General features: G+C 40.3%; 1 protein-coding gene across 3 annotated transcripts; it reads left to right on the top strand.

Moving 5' to 3' along the window:
- Window positions 1-1,951: 1,951 nt before the first annotated feature.
- zyx (zyxin) lies at window positions 1,952-16,931 on the top strand. Of its 3 annotated transcripts, none has more exons than XM_044033686.1 (10): window positions 1,952-2,229; window positions 8,625-8,863; window positions 9,685-9,947; window positions 10,605-10,700; window positions 11,494-12,069; window positions 12,260-12,401; window positions 13,202-13,371; window positions 13,580-13,758; window positions 14,523-14,643; window positions 14,731-16,931. In XM_044033686.1, exons 2-10 carry the CDS (start codon window positions 8,641-8,643, stop codon window positions 14,842-14,844), a joined length of 1,884 nt encoding a protein of 627 aa, XP_043889621.1. In that variant the 5' UTR covers window positions 1,952-2,229; window positions 8,625-8,640; the 3' UTR covers window positions 14,845-16,931. The 3 variants fall into 3 exon arrangements, with proteins under 3 accessions (XP_043889621.1, XP_043889622.1, XP_043889623.1); XM_044033687.1 differs by lacking the exon at window positions 1,952-2,229 and adding an exon at window positions 2,238-2,756; XM_044033688.1 differs by lacking the exon at window positions 1,952-2,229 and adding an exon at window positions 2,795-2,933.
- The last annotated feature ends 7 nt before the right edge of the window (window positions 16,932-16,938 follow it).

Below are 16,938 nucleotides of genomic sequence, written 5' to 3'. Positions count from 1 at the left end.
CTGACTCACAGGCAGCAGGAGATGGAGAGGGTGGAGTGGAAAGAAAGATGGGGAGGGAAATAAAAGAGTAATGTATGAAAAGCATGCAGGGAAATGGAAGGATAGTGGAGTGGTGAAAGAATCCAGCATGGGGGGTGGGGGTGGGGGTGATATGACACTTTCAAGAGGGAGAGGAACTGCTCGTTTCAAGGTTTGGCTGCATTCCAGGCTGTCTGGCTCTGATTCTGTTGGCCTCCTGTGTGTTTTTTTTTGTCGTTTTTTTGTCTTACCTCCAGACTGACTGGACCCTAGAGCTGCCTTCTCCTTGCCTGATTCAAACTTTCCAAACTTCAGTCAGTAAGGTACCATCCATTGTCTGCAGCTTGCTGAAAAGGGGCAGAGGAATGTTACATATAATGTCACTTCTTACTGCCCTCACTCATCAAACAGGAAACAATATTAGCTCATGGATCAGCAAGAACAAAGAGCGACCAACAAACATAGACCTCTGCTCACGGATCATGCATGTCATGGGCAGTTTAAATGGGTCGAGATTTTGACCTCCAGTGCAGCACCAGAATTTGTGTGGAAATTTTTGAGTGGTAATACGACACATTTTTCATCCCAGTGGAAGTGGGGAGCCTGGAAACATTCTAGCGGGACAATGGGCTATCAAAGACCCCAATGACCACTCCCTGTCGTTCACAAACATGAGTCAGGGAACAGCAGATTACACAACACTGACTGCAGAGGTATGCATGTATAATAACTCAACCAAGACCTTGGACATGCTTTCATTACTTCATCAAACGTAACTCTGCTCTATCTGAACCTGAGAGTCAGTGATCTGTCAGGGGGTGACAAACTCACCAAGACTGAAGTGAATCATATCATATAGACTCTAGTCTTCCATAGGTGTCGCAGTGGGATGAATTAATTAAATAATGAAATGATTTTCCTTTTCTGTAAAATTCCAAACATTTATTTGATCAAGATTTTCTCATCAGATGTCAAACAAGAATGTCACAGTTTCTTATAGATTACATGAGCTATTAATTGTTGATAAAATGTTTGATTGTCTGATCGTTTAAGTTCCAAACAAAGAATAAGGTATTGATATCACACAGGTGACAACTGACTTAATCAATTTAAAGGTTTGTTGCTGGCATTTTACAGCAGTTGACGTCCTTATGATGCATTTCTGCTTTCCTCTTCTCCTTATGATGCCATGTGCCCTTTTTAGCTTCTTTAAAATTAAAAATGTGGTGAGTATAATGTACAAAATGGCTAGTGACAGTAATTTTACATTTCTACCAGTGTGTGTGTGTGTGTGTGTGTGTGTGAGTGAGAGAGAGATAAAATAACCTTATGTAATAGATCCTGCAGGTGTGCAGGATGGGAGGTGTCATTTATTACCAGGTTGAGGGCGATCACATCCTGATAGTTGCAACAGCTTGTTCATGATTTGCCCATGGTGTTCAGAAGTGTAGTCTGGAAAGCATTCAATGTGTATTCTCTATAATGGAGCAAACTAATCCTGTACAAAGAGATAGTAGTTTAGTGTAAAACAAACAGCAATGTGGCAGACAGAATAATGCCTTTACTGAATCGACTGAAGACAAGTGAGAGAAACACATAAAAAACTGTCTTTTGTTGTTCAAGCAGTAACTGTCAACCTTTAACACAATGCAGCTCAGTTTGGACATACTTTCTTCAGCCACTGTACCTCACTGTGTTTAAACCCCAGACCGCCTTCACTGTCTGTATCTAATCAAGCCTCTCGCCCCATTATCTCTCCCTCCCTATGGCTCCCTCATTCCCTCAGTCTGACCTTACAAGGAGAGGCAACAGGGTTGATGTCACTGAATGAAGAATGCTGCAAGAATCCAGAGAGAAAAGAGAGCAGGAGGAGGAGGGGTCTGAGTGAGTGAAGGGTTTATGAACACACACACACACAGAAAGAGAGAGAGAGAGAGAGAGAGAGAGGTGCTGTTTACATAGTAATACACAAGTCCTGGGCTCAAGTCAAACAAGAAGGAACTTGTTTGGAAGGATGGTGTCATTCCTTTTCCAGACTGAAAAGCACAGGGGGAGGGTCTAGTCTAATAGCTGGAGAGAAGAGAGAAAGAGAAGTTCCCTTTACAGACAGAAGTTTTTCACTCAGCTGCACCTAGAAGAGAAAAAGGAGAACAAAAGAAAGAGGGGGAAGTAGTAAAAGGGATATATCCACACGGTAGCTGCATTACCAAGGTAAGTGATTATATCTGTATGACAATTGTAAGATGATAATAATAGGAAGTAGTGCTCTGTCCTACTTTTTTGGAGAAAACTGGCACAGGTTATTTAATACTTTTTTATTATTATTAATGCATGTTATGATGACAAAACAGATTTCCTCATCAGTCAGCTAAGTCTGTGGTTAACATCTCAGGGAATGACGCGTGTGTGTAATATTTAATTTGACATTAAAAAGACAGAAAAAGGGTGGTTTTTAGTTGGGTCGGTCACACTCAGTGGGCGCTGTTCCTCTGTCGGCTTTGTATTTGTTTGGCAAATGTAAATAAATGTTGCTTGAAGTACTGGAAGGTTGCTCCACCAGCAGCTGATGTGTACCGATTATACGGAGTGAGCAACGCGGAAGCTTCAAGAGGAAGTCAAGCTAACAAAAAAGTTGAAGCTGGAGCTTTGCTAGGCAGCCATGCAGCTGTAAGCTTTTATGTGCAGCGGTTCTCAGTCATTACTCTTGATGACAGCGGGGTTCAGAGAGGCCGTATGAGGTAAGTACAAATGGGGCGGTGTTAGGAACGTTTTTGCTATACACTCTAGCTGCTGCTGAGCTGGGAGCTCAGGAAATTGGTAGACGAGAGTGTGAGTGCTTCGATTTGAAGCTAACGTAGAAGCTGCCTGCTGTGATTGATGATAAGCCCCGGAGGTAACCTCACCTACACCTGTAGGTGAGTACATTTCTGTCGGTAGAGGCTAACTTGTGTTGAAGCCGTGGCGCTAAGTCAAATGGAGCTAAACCATGCTAACGTTGATACTAGTATAAACAATAAAGTGACTTCATTCAGCAGCGTTCGCTTGTTAATGGGCAGCTATAGCTAAAAGGTTTAATTTAATGTTTTACAGTTCCACATTTAATATATTGTGAAAAGGGTTAATTAATTTCTGCTGAGTGTTTAGCTTGACCATTTACCCATTGCTGTCAGCTGTCAAAGCGCTAGCTAACAGTCGGCTATCTAATCAATGGTGTGCTAAGGAGGGTGGACCGGTATTTAACTGGGCGGTGACTAAGTGACGTCATTGCACACAGGTTAGAGGCGTACAATGGACAGTAAAACGATTTTTGTTTGCAAGCAGTCCGATTAATGATAATCTCTTCATGATTATCTTGTCAATTGAGGCTCATTTGAGACAAAAACACTTCGTGAAAATAGATGTACTTACAATGCATTTACAATAACAATATGTGATGCAGAGCTTCCCAGACATTAGGTGTTTTAGGCCTTTACATGTTTTTCAAAACTTCTACGGCAAGAACGATTTGTGGGAGAGGAGACCGTAATGCAACATTACTGATGCCAAGTTGCCAACTGCAGTAAAACACCAAAGAATAAGAAAACGAGCTTTCAAGGTCCACACCCAGATTTGTACATTAGTAAGAATGTAGCTCAATGCTCAAATAAACTGAAGCAGAACTGAGAGGAAAAATATATGCTTCAAATAATTTTTATATCCTTTTTTGGGGCCTACACTTTTGGGAAGCACTCATGTAGTGCAGTTCAGTACAGCACATCAATAATTTGGGTTTTGGTAACCATAAACAAGACATTTGCAAATGTCAGCTTGGGATGACATTTCTGTTTTATTTTTTTTTAAAGACAAACACATTGGTTGATAAATAGAAAAATACCACATTTTATCATTTTGACTTTAAGCTGCAACTCTAATATTAATATCCTATTCAGGTCTCTGAGTACATTTTGTTCAGACAGAAGAAACAACAACATTCGGAAGTCCAGAAACTGGAATGACATGTCGATAACCAGGTCACTTATGTTCCACGAAAAGTCTATACCCAGAAAGTGATCAAAACCAGGATGAGAGCCAAAAACTGGATAATAAGATGGATGTCGGGAGATTACATGTTAAATAGGGCTATTTTAGCATAGAATTACTGTAGTCAAACTGTAGAATGTGAAAATCCAGTGATTATCAGTCTGAGCCACACAGCTGTTGCCGTGCCTCTCTGATTTCTCTTTTCATCTGCAAGATAGGACGGAAGCATCAATCTGCAGCCACAGTAAGCTATGTTCAAGAATAATTTATAGTGAGACAGCTATATTCTGAGGTTTGTGTAGTGCGTCTGTTTGAAGAGCCTGGGATTATAGTAACTGATGCCTCAGTAAATTAGTGAGGCAAAACAAAAATCTGTGAATAAAGATGATCTATGACTGGATACATGCTGCTCATCACTCACTGGGGTGACGAGAATTTCTCCTTTTAATCGTAGCCAACAAAACTCAGGTCATGCACGCTATTTTAGGGCATTCCTTTGCCTCAAATCACTGCATGTCTTGTCTTCCTCTTTGATTTTGACTCCCACTGTCTTGTGACGGTTCATTGTGCTACATCATTTCACCGCATGTCAGTTCAAGCAGACACAACTAAGCCCATCGGCTTATGTTGTCACCATTTTCAAAATGATGCCATTTCAATCATTCACCAACTGCTGTACTTCAGAAAGCACCACACTGGTTCTGATTGCATTGCCAGTGACCTGTAAGAATGGTCTCAAAAGGGTCGTCTGTCCCCACATTAGTGACCCCCAGCCCAGACACGCTTTCCCAGAAACTGTGTGCTATTTACATCAGAACAATAGAGAGTTTCGTAAACAACACACCAGCCACTGATGTGATAATGACTGACCAGATACAGAAGGAATTATGGGAAGTGCTTTCTGATTTTCAGGTTCTTGTTAGGTTAATAGATAAGGAACCTGCTTTATAAATATGGAAAATATGTCTGTTTTTTTCCTATTGTTTTCTTTTTATCATTACTTCAAGCATTGATCATTAACAATGGTAAGCCCATTAAGGATGTTTACCAGAGTTGTTTTTACAAAGGGATATCCCCAAATGTTTAATTATAGCATCATGGCACATTGTGGTTAAAATGCTGTATTGAAACTTTCCACTGTGTGAACACACACATTTTGGGGGAAAAAGGAAGAGGGTTCACTTGGACATCATCCTATGACATTTCCACATATTACCCTTTGAAAAGTATTTGCTCTATGTAAACTAGAATGTAGTTCTTCTATGACCACAAGGCAATGAACTTCTACTCAGTGAAACAGTAAAAGGTGTAATAAACTCCACCTCACAGCTACTCTAGCTCATAGTCTGTGCCTCTATGTGAATCTTATCAAGAATGAGATTAGGACAATAGAAAGTGCAGGACCTCAAATGCTGAGTCTCAACAAATAACTCCCTGTTTTCCTTTCATGGAGAAGTGTCAGACAGTTTTCTAGGGCAATGATTTTTCGACTACGTCACTGAGTGCCATAGTCCTGCTGGTTTTTATATGCTACAAGGCAGTTAGGCTTATTACCTTCTCCCTCCATCCCATGTGTAAGTCAGTCCCTGATAAGATGGAATGAAAACCAAATGGGCAGGGTTACCCAAACCAGAGCTGAGGACCAATTTTGTAGCCTGTAAAAAAACCATATGGAGTTTATACAAAGTTCAAACGCTACATTACAGTATGTGACATATACTGAGGCCTACACAAGGCTTCCTTCATCACAGCTGTAAAATAGAAATAATCAAATGCAGCCTCTACTGATGTTATCCAGATCAAGCATTTGGGGTGACACCACTGAGTAAATAAGGAATGTACAAGAAAACTGGTGAAATATAGTTTTAGTCTGTACATGGAATTATCAGAGTTAGAGAATGAAGTGAAGGGGGTTGATTGTAGTGTAACTGAAAACAAAAAAGGTGATGTCATTCAGTTGTAGTGCCAAATATGTTCCTTAGCTGAGGGTCCCTCTCAGTGCAAGCATCAGGTTTCAAGATAGATTTGAAGTAGGACTGTTGGGGCTGAGTGTGTAGCTGATCTCACCATATTAAATCCCTTTGGACCATATCAGGGAACAGATGGAACCTGACTGCAAGTTATTATGACTGTTGAATAATTGAGAGGGTCTTGGCTATTAAAACATGGTAGCTTAAGTATAGTAATGAAAAGGCTAAATCACACGCTGTTGTCAAGTACCTATTATAGAAAGCCATTGTAATTCCAGGTGTTAGGTTTGAGTACTCTGTTGATATTCAAATGCTCAAAACTCATTTAAAGCCAAGAGCTTTATCTTCTTGACCAGACAATCTGTGTTCATATTAAGAGTCTACACAACATGAAGAAGTCTCTTTTAAGTGTGTAGCCAGCTATTTTCTTACTTAAAAAGCAACTGAATTTTATAGGTGTTTTTTTTTTTTTACCAAGTACCTCTTGGTAAGTGTTTGATTTATCTTTACGTTGCTGAATATAATCAGGCTGACAAAATATTCTCGCAAAAAAACACTTTGCCTCCACTGGCTAGAGCTTCACTATCTTCCAGACACATTATTTAATTAAGTTATGTCTTGTGGTGGTAATACTATTTTTGATTGCTGTGCTTAATCATTGACACCGTTTTTGTCAAATGTCTCATCTGGATTTGTCAAGGAAAACCTTGTCTGGTGACGTTGAAAAACCATGTCCATGTGGACTAAAGGTGTTGTGTAATCATCAGTGATTCATAATGGGATGCCGTATGACATAAAGCAACAACTGACACCTCTGTCATAGCCTTGGCCTGGCCATATATGGATAAAATAATTTAACATACAAAAAAAAACATTCACTGGAGGAAGCTGATCCAAAAAAGCAGAAGCAGAGCTTCCTTATCAGAGGAGCGAGTTCTCTCATGAGCTTCTTGAGAGATGTTTTCAGGGGCTGTGAGGGTTTTCTATCTTGTCAGAACTTGACATCTACCTATGTGTCCCAACAACGAGGAATGAGGATGAAACACTCAGGCTTGTCCTGGTTTGTTTGTTTGGTTTTTACTGTTAAGTCTCTCATCTAGTTGATAATTTTCTAGTCCATGTCAGACTTGATCTTATTATAAAAAGGATGTTCTCCAAGAACTAACTCAATTACATATAAATAACTTTCCTTTGCTTTTGGGAGGGGTACAGCTGGACATACATGAATTTAAAAAGTTGAAATTGGCAGAAATACCACAACTTTAGCTCTACAATAAAGCTCTAGTACTGTATTTTTTTTTGGGTGACAATGTTTCTATTTTCCCGTTTATGGAAAAAACTTTATGCAGTGGGTTGTGTACTTATTATACTTATATACGATGATATTATCATTATAATAAGGCATACACAACAATTTCAGTGTAGCCTCAATGAATATTTTATATACTGAATATATTAAAAAACATCAGCAGAGTGTGAGTATCGATGTGTTCGTGCATACATGTGTGTTTCAGTGTGATACAAGAGTAGGACTAAAGGTTATGTTTAAAGGTCTCGTGGCCTTCAGGGAAATATGTTCAGACTTAGTGAGAAATCCTGATAGAGACACTAAAGTTTTTTTGGAACCACAAGAGTGTGAGGTAAATATTTGAGTGAACTCACTTTCTGACGCACCTCACATGAAAATGTTATGCCAGTTGCTATATCCTACTTCAAACTAGTGTCTGTCTTACAACTGTACTACAGCTGTGTAAGTCACTTTAAACAGATGTGTGTTTAATATTGTAAATTAGCTTTGGTGTCGAGGTGTGTCACAATGTCCCCCTGTATTGGCTCTGTACAAAAACATGGCCAGAGGATATGTTCACACTCTCTGTTCACTGTAGATCCTTTGGCAATGTGTTTTGTGTGTGTTGTAAGTGGATTCAATAACACTGATTTATAAAATGTGCAGCATTTGTTTTTTTTACTACTACTTCTCTCAGTCACGCCTCATTTTTAATTGTTTTGGCTAAACACAAGGAGTCAAATCAGCTGGAAGCAAGAGTTATCAAGTAAACAATAGGTACCAGTCTGCACAGTCTACTGTTTTGCCAGTTAATGTAAAAATAGTTCATGTCTTGTATGAATAGGAAATTCCAAACAATATGCACATATTAATTATTTCTGCAAGCAATAAGGAAGCTCCTGCCAAACTAAACAGAGTGAAAGGAAAGCTTTATTAGTGTAGTTGTCTCTGCAGCCGCCTCATTACCATCCACAATTTGTATTACATTTTACAAAAAGGAATTGCTTCTTTGTTAATGTTTTGCAGTGCTTTGGAGGACTGCTTTTCATCAACACTGCACAAAATGTAGTCTGAATTGTGACAGGCCATATGTTTAGTTGAGGAGCTGTCACCACTAATTCACCTGCAAAAGACCCAACATGCATGCGCTGACAGTCCGCTGATTTATGTTGGTTTCGTGTAAGAGCGAGACTCTGCAGTTGTTTGAACTTTATTGTGGCCTGTTCCATGTCCTTGTTGTGAAACAGCCTCCACAATAAGAAATGATGCTGTCCTGTGTAGCACAGCATCTTACTGTTATCCATCATGTTTCTTGTGTTTGTCCACAGATAAAAACATAATAAAATGGAGGACTCCAACAGCAGCAAGCCGTTTTTGGTGACCTCCTCTCTCAACTTCACAGTCACCGCCCCATCATTCTACAACCAGCCGAAGAAGTTTGCCTCTGTAGCACCGCCACGGCCCAAAAGCCAGACACCTCCATCAGCTCCATCACCGGTACCAGTTGGCACCGGTGTGATTGGTCGGGTGGGAGATCTGCCTCCACCACCCCCATCGCTATGTGATTGTAAGTGCTCTCAAGTCTACCTAATGCTTAGGGATGGTGTTGTTACAGTTTGGCACAGTTAGCAATTCTTTGCAATTTGATTGTCAGAAGTTGGGTGATACCAAAATAACACATCTGTCCCACTTTTTTGGCACAAATCTGTCGCCTTACCTGGCATTTTGGCTGACAGAGAATCATCACCTCCTTGACTGAATGAAATGGGGGGTAAAACACAAAACCTGCCATTATTAAATATATCCTGCTTTACGACAGAGAGAGGATTCAAGACCAGGTGTCTTTCTTTTATAATGAAAAATCAGCCTGCAAGCGCTACATAGCGAGCTGAACTACACTGTACCTCTTGGTGTAAATGCAGCTTATGCAGAGGATCACAGATGAGATTTAAAAGAAAAACACAACAGTTGTATGTTGCTGTAAATTTCAAATAGTTCATAAATATGTGGATTAAGAGGATAGCTGATGTTTTTGTAAGACACACGTGTAAAAGCGTAAAACACATCACAGAAATTTGACAGGGAAACATATTGTATATCAGGACATTCTTATCCAACTCTGACTCATATTTTCACTTCAGGAAAGAAGCCATCAGAGGAACACACTGAGATTATTTAGTACGTTTAAAACTGACCAAAATCTGAACAGACAGTCTTTTTGTTTACTTATCCTTTTATATTCATGTTCTTTTTTTTGTTATGAGCTCATTATTTTTTTCAAAGCATTGAGGATGTCTGACATGATTGACAGTAAAAGTAGACTGGGGTAATTAAAGACTTTTCTTTTATCACAACTTTTAACCAATCGACCCTCCTCATTTTTGTCAGACTTCCCGCCCCCTCCTCCACCTCCTCCACTGGACGATGATTTGCCAGCACCTCCTCCTGAATGTCATACCTCACCCTCTGCCACTGATGCCCCCCCTCCCGCATTTCCTGCTCCACCCCCAGTGGCAGATGACCTGCCCCTCCCAGCTCCCCCTGAGGAGAGTGCCTGTCCACCCACCTGTCCTTCTCCCCCTCCTCCCCCACCCCCTCCACCTCTCCCTGCATCAGGTACCAGTCTTCCCAGTGCTGCTGTGAATCCACAGGTAAGTCATGATGGTATCTGAAGTTGCTTGGGCTGTCTGCATATTTCTTGCTTGCGCTACATTTACAGTAGGTATAGGTACAGTAGGTACTTTAGAATGTGTTAAGACACTGCGTGTCTTGTGTCCTTTTGAGATTTTCCTGCAAATTATATTAGAATTAGTCTAGGGTAAATTGCTTCTTACAGGATTATTGCACATTTATGTCACTGACATCAGTTTTTAGACATGCAATGAATGGCTTATTGTATTCATGTCAAGCGTAGGAGTTAATTGCAGTTGGTTCATCAGCTACAAATGCGTCAGTGAACAGAATTGATTGAATTATCGAGTGTTCAGAACAGTACAAAATTCATTGGTTTGACAGGACTGTAACCCTTAACCTTAAGTAAGCAAGCTGTTTCTAAATGCCTCTCAGAAAAACTTTAATTAATTGAAAATTAAATAATTCAATATTCAATACTCCTCTCATCCAACCAGGAAAATCTAATTCAAATGCTATTCATTTATTCATCCTCATTTATCAAATCATTCATTTTGTTTGTTTGTCATTCATTCTTGGGTTCCTGGTGTCCCGCCTCAGTAACGGCAAGTAACTGTGTAAACAATAAGACATTAATTTTTTTGTGACTTTTTCTTCTTTCTGTTGTCCTCTACCAGAGACAGATGGAGAAGCAGACTAGCTTTGATCAGCAGCTGGACTCTCTGACTGACTTACTGTCTGAGATGGAGACCAGAGGACCCTTTAACCCAAAGGTAGCAATGTAGGAACAGGGGAACACGCTCACTGAAACAAACGTTTTATGACACCAGTTGATGGAACTACATTCTGTAAAGAGCCAAAGAGCAGATGACGATGGTGTGAGGAAAGACAGCAGACTTTAACTAAGAGGAGACTCACTGCACAAACAGGAGAGTCAGGCAGAAGCAGAACAAATTAACACTAGGTAGGTCAGTGGAAGTGGTTTGGAGAGATGCCAGGCTGGTTTTATGAGTCTTTCCTCATCTGCTCGGTTGAAAGCTCAATGATAAGTGAACTGCTCACGCAGCACACAGACTGAAAAAAAACAAGATGTGAGGTAGCTGGTGATCCACACTGAGGGGGGAGAGCGAGAAAGAAATGCACACAGAACTGAGTGGAGATCATGAGAGTGTGATGAAAACATAGTGTGCTGCCAGAGGCCCAGTGAAAGGGCCATAAATGGAGAGTGTTTTTATCCAACCGGGAGGTACTGGATCAGGCAGAATAATGTTTGGCTCAAAACTGCAAAATAAATGTCAAAAAGATGAAGCACTTCTGATAAGCTCAAACTGCACGGTGCTTCCAGTGTTTACTCTTAATCAAAGTACCTCATTCAATATGATAAAAGTATCTGCTTAAAGCATTTCCGTGTGGTCTTTTACACTAGATGTGAACTTTATGGTAATGATAACATTTTATTTTTTCCTGAATAAATTCAAAACTAGGAACAACTTTTCTCTGGGATTTGTTTCACAGTAAATCAATATGTGAAAATCTCATTAACTTGTGTTTGTGTTCTATCCTCAGTTACCAAGCCAGTATTCTTCAGCACCAGCACCAGCACCCAAGCCTTCAGGTCCTCCTCCCACTGCTCCTAAACCAGCACTCTCCTTCCTCCCACCACCTGAGATGGGAGACCGCCCACCCCCAGCACCTTGGGCCGAAGAACTAAGAGCCAGAACTAACCGTCAAGCCAATCACAACTCTGCACCAAACTCTGCTGCTCAACCATTTCCGAAGGCCCCAGCAGTGGCACCTAAGTCTGGTTTTGGAGGGAGGACAACTTCAGCGGCTGCTCTGGCACAAAAACTGAACCAGAATCTGAACCAGACCCCTGCTCCAGTCAGTGTAGCACCGAAACCTTCTCCCCCCTTTGCCTCCAGCTCTTTCCCTCCACCACCCGCAGCACCCCCCGCACCTCCGACTCCACCAAACAGCATGGTAGCTGCTCCAGCCTCTAATCACGTAAAGAGTTCCCCCTTTTCCACTCAAGTGAACCTGAACCAAAACCCTCCTGTGGCTGTGCCGCCTCCTCAACCCAAGACGTTGGTATCTCCACCCTCTTCATTTAACCAACCAATGAAAACTCCCCCATCATCAATGGTATGTTCCTACTTTATGACAGCGACTTTATTTGTGTTACATAAAAGGACAGGAAGGTCCACGAAGTACCAAGAAATAAACCAACAGTTGAGCACTAACAGTGTTTTCAGATTGTTTATTTATGCTGGATGACACAATGTAAATAATGTATAGGTATGCACTAATGGCTATGTGTGTGTTTGCGTGTCAGCCCTCACCTCCTGCCCCAGTTCCTATCCCAGGTGGAGGCGTTCCTCTAAATATGAGGGAAGTGGAGGAACTCGAGAGAATGACTCAGGATTTCATTAAAGACATGGATAAACATCCATCAGTCATCACCTCCGCTCCTTCAGGTACAGCCATTCATGGTCAACAATATTATGCACATTCATGAAGTACCACATTCAGGTTTTTTACACTTGACGGAAGTATAAGTGCAATGAAAACAGATTCAATGAAAACAGATTCAGTAATTAAATGATGATTTCTAGATATTCGGTCACTGACAAGAAAACCACACAATTCCTTGTTTTAGTGCAAAAATAAAATGTTCTATTCTATCACAGTTTATCACAGTTCATTGCAGTTCATGACTTCAGTTCATTGATATTGCAGCTTGTTGTCCTTTTGAAACCAGCACACCAGCTACTGCTCATCTCTGTGGGCTGTCTCCTGATAATTGCTGAAACAGCAGTGGATGGAAACGTGCATAACTGAACGTTTGTTTAAAATTTGCAAAACATTTTAATGGAAACCAGGTTGTTGTTCTAATTACAGTCAGTGAGTACAGTAGCTTTAGCAGTACAACAAACCAAAAGATAGGAGGTTAACTGGGTGCCTGTAATATTCTTGGTGAGATCAGAAACAAATAGATTCATAAAGTATGTCCAGCAACTGTTTTATTTATTCCCCCCCACACACACAAACACACAAAAGAGAGAAAGCATTTATTTTGCTGACTGGTTGCAAAATGCAAACCATTAATGGTTATTAAAATATATTTATGATTCATCCTTTATATTCTACAGTTTAAATGGTGGACTTTTATTTATTCTTTGCTGTCTTGGCTCTTACCTTCTTTTCTACAATTTGATTAAAATGAATTATATTTTGAGACTCTTAACTTATCTGCATTCCTCTCTCAACATTTCAGAGGTTTGTGGGAAATGTGGCGAAGCTCTATCCCGAAGTCAACCAGCAGTGAGAGCCATGGATAAACTCTTCCACTCCAACTGCTTCTGTTGCATGAGTTGTCATCGCCCCCTGCAGGGCATGCAGTTCTATGACAGGGATGGCGCTCCTCAGTGTGAGGACTGCTACACGGTGAGGACGATGTCACACGACCACATACAGAAATATGCTGAAAGTACATGACACAGACTATCTGCTGAGGAAACACCAATAATAAAGTGTTTGGTGCATAATCACAGTGTATGGAATGTGTTGACATGTTGACTTTTCTGTTTCCCTGGTTGCTTCAGGTTTATAGTCTTTCATTGTCTCGTCTTATTGTCCTTCTTCTCTGCCTCAGAGTTCCCTGGCGGTGTGTTCCAGATGTGGAGAGAGGATCACAGACCGTGTGCTGAAGGCAGTGGGCCAGAGTTTCCACGCCCACTGTTTCCGCTGCAGCACCTGCTCCTGTGTACTTGAGGGGGCGCCCTTCATCACAGATGACAACAACAACCCCTACTGTGTCCAGGATTACCACAGGTGGCTACTTGCTTTTCATTAAATGAGTCATTAAGCTAATAAACTCTTATATATTCATTCATTTCTTAGGAGAAATAATTGGTTTGCCAAGAGTGTATTTTCATCATTTTCACAGTGTATCAGTGTAAAAAACAGTTGGTTGGCCTTACAGGCTGTTTTTTTTTTTCAATTTCCTTCCTTTAACCAAGAGAAGACTGGATGTTGTGAAGGAAAAGGGCAGCAACAGCAACTGAAATTTGGCTACATCCCTACACTGCTCCATGTTTGTAAGAACACCCTTAGATTGTGCCTGCTCCTAACATTCCCCTGGCATTCATAGCCAGGAAACACCGCTGTAGCCATTTTACTTTCAAAACGCCAGGGCTGCCATATCAGTGTGGATGAGCAGAAACTAAGAACTTTGGAAATGTTGACAGTTTCAGTTAATTACTGTACATTCACTTCCTGATTGGTTCTTACTGGCCACATCTATCAGCTGTGAACGAAACACTTGCTTTTGTGTAGGTGTGAAAATTATGTTTTTAAATGAAAAGTTTGTCATATGGAAGTAGCTGTACTTTTCCACCTCCTGCTGATACTGAATGAACTGATGGGATTTAACAGGGTTGATTAATCCTCAGAACCATCAAGCACAGAAGTAACACATTTTATTTTGTCTCATTTGAAAATGTTGCATAAGATGTTCTGTGACTCTGAGTGGGACTGTATAAGAATGTGACTGAGGCGGTTTGACTGACAGCCTCTTTTCCACCTCTCTGTTCCAGGCGTTTCTCTCCTCTGTGTGTGAGCTGTAATGAGCCCATTATTCCAGCTCCAGGCAGCGAGGAAACAGTCAGAGTGGTGGCTCTTGACAAGAACTTCCACCTCAAGTGTTACCGTTGCGAGGTAAGACTTTTGTCATATTAAAATATATAAAGTAATATAGTGTATTTAACAAACGGTTGATGAATATTCTTGTTTTGTTCCTCGCAGGATTGTGCTCGCCCCCTCTCCATAGAAGCGGATGATAATGGCTGCTTTCCGCTGGATGGTAAAATCCTGTGTATGAAATGTCACACTCAGCGTGCCAAGCAGGCTGCACAGTGATTGTGTTTCACAATGAACCAAATCCAAAAGCACAGGATTCACTCGGCTACCGTTTTTGCCTTTGCAACAGGGCTTTGTTCAGTATGTATTTGCAGGTGTGAATGTGAATGTGCTGAGTGAAAATGTTTGCATGCAGATACAGTGTAGTGTTCCCCTCGACTTTGTTCACTTCAGTGCAGAAGTAATGTACTGCATTGGAAAAAAAAAAAATCTCCCATCATCGTTTATTCCTAATCTCTCCACTCTCTAATCTCACATTTAGCCAATCTTTGTGAGCTCGAGCGTTTATTTTTGTGCCAATCTTATGTTTACTCTTAAATTTCCAGCATAACTTGCACAAAAACAGTTCAAAAAAGTCTGAATATAAAGCTGCCTTTCTTTGTTTCTCGCCTCTACATTGGTAGTATAGCACCATGTACTGAGATACTTCCATCTTAACTCTTTCAGTGGCTTCTCTGTTTCCCTGTGAACAATTTAACGATACTGACGTTGCTGAAACAGATTGTTGCCGTAAGGTGAGGAGTAGTGAGAACCTCCCACTGACCATTCCACAGTTTTACCACTCTGGCTCTGTTGATAGAGCATAACTTTAACTTTTTGGCAATTGCTGCGCCTGCAAGCATGGTTAATGATGCTTCCCTAGAAAGTGCTTTATATCAGCTGATCTGCTCTGATAGCTTTGTAAAGTCATCTAGGGCTAAATGTTGAATGCAAAAAGATCAAAACAGTCAATGTCGTTCTTAGTCTTTGTGATGTGAATCTGAGCATTTATGGGCATGCGTTGAATTACGACCTCTTGCATTCTTTAGAAAAGAGAACAAAAGAAAAATCAGCTTTTAAAAAAAGGTGATGATGATAATAATAATAATGTTAAATGCTGATAGAACAGTGTTAAGTATTTTAAATGCATGCTTTTTAGATGCACAAACATGTGAACAAACAGTATGACGCAGATTTGCCACGCACAGATCCCATCCCACTAGTTAAAATATCAGCTGTATGGCTGACAGTAGGACCTAATATGTGATTGTTGCACAATTTCATAGTGAAATAAAATATTTCTTCAGAGTCACTTTGACTCTAAAGCCCCTGCACATGATAAAATCTTTAGGTAAGCACCATCTGGAAACATGATACTATAGTTTTTGTGTCCTCCTTTTGCTTTAGTTCATATAATTTAAGGATTTTCTTTTTTCTACTATGTATTATGACTTCACGTGAATCAGTACTCAAATGTGCTGTTGTTACAGCAGGATATTCATCAGTAGAAGTGGTAGCTTTGAGCTTTAGGTAGCAGATGTTAAACACAGTGACCAAATATTTCAGAGCTGTTAGAACGATTAAGAGCACTAAATCATACCTATGTGATATTTTGACATGTCATGTATGCCTTTGAGCCCTGTATTTTTTTGGTCTTTATCTTTCCTGTTGATTCAGTAAATACCACTATTCTGTCCATTATTCAGCTTTTCTACTTCAGTCTGATCATGACAGTTATATATCACTTTATTCTCCTGTTACTGTACTGAATTTCATAGATAAAGGCCTAAAATAATATGTTTCCATGTCTATTTTGGGGATGTGCCTCCACTTCCTCTTGTTTTCATTCTTCCTTTTGATTTTAGCCTGATTTTCAGTTCCTCTTCCTGTGTGAGAAAATAGTTGTTACTCGTGCTTGCGTTGAGCCTGGTGCGGTGTAACACCAGAAAGACTTTACGAGACATTACAGCAGTGATTCAGCATTGCATGTTAACTGTGTAGGCAGTGGCAGCATCTCCTCTAGTATTATTATGTCTTTTGTTTGCACCAACTGCTCCACCTTTGTGGAGGCCCTGCCTTTGTCATCACCATGTGGTATTTAAACATATGATGATGCCTTTACAGTTGCATTTAACTTTGTTGTGTTTTGTCCTATTGTATTACTTGCTGATGCCTTGTCTTTTCATATAACTTTTTTTTTAATAAGTTCCTGTGTATTATGTGTGAATGTGTATATGTTTAAAAACAATATTTAGCCCCACCCCTTTTCTCCACTGGCTGTATCAAACGATAAACAACTAAACAAATAAAAAAGCTAAATAACAAAATGTTTAT

Source organism: Solea senegalensis, linkage group LG9 (assembly GCF_019176455.1).
Source record: "Solea senegalensis isolate Sse05_10M linkage group LG9, IFAPA_SoseM_1, whole genome shotgun sequence".
NCBI lineage: Eukaryota > Metazoa > Chordata > Actinopteri > Pleuronectiformes > Soleidae > Solea > Solea senegalensis.
This window is presented reverse-complemented; position numbering and strand designations above follow the sequence as displayed.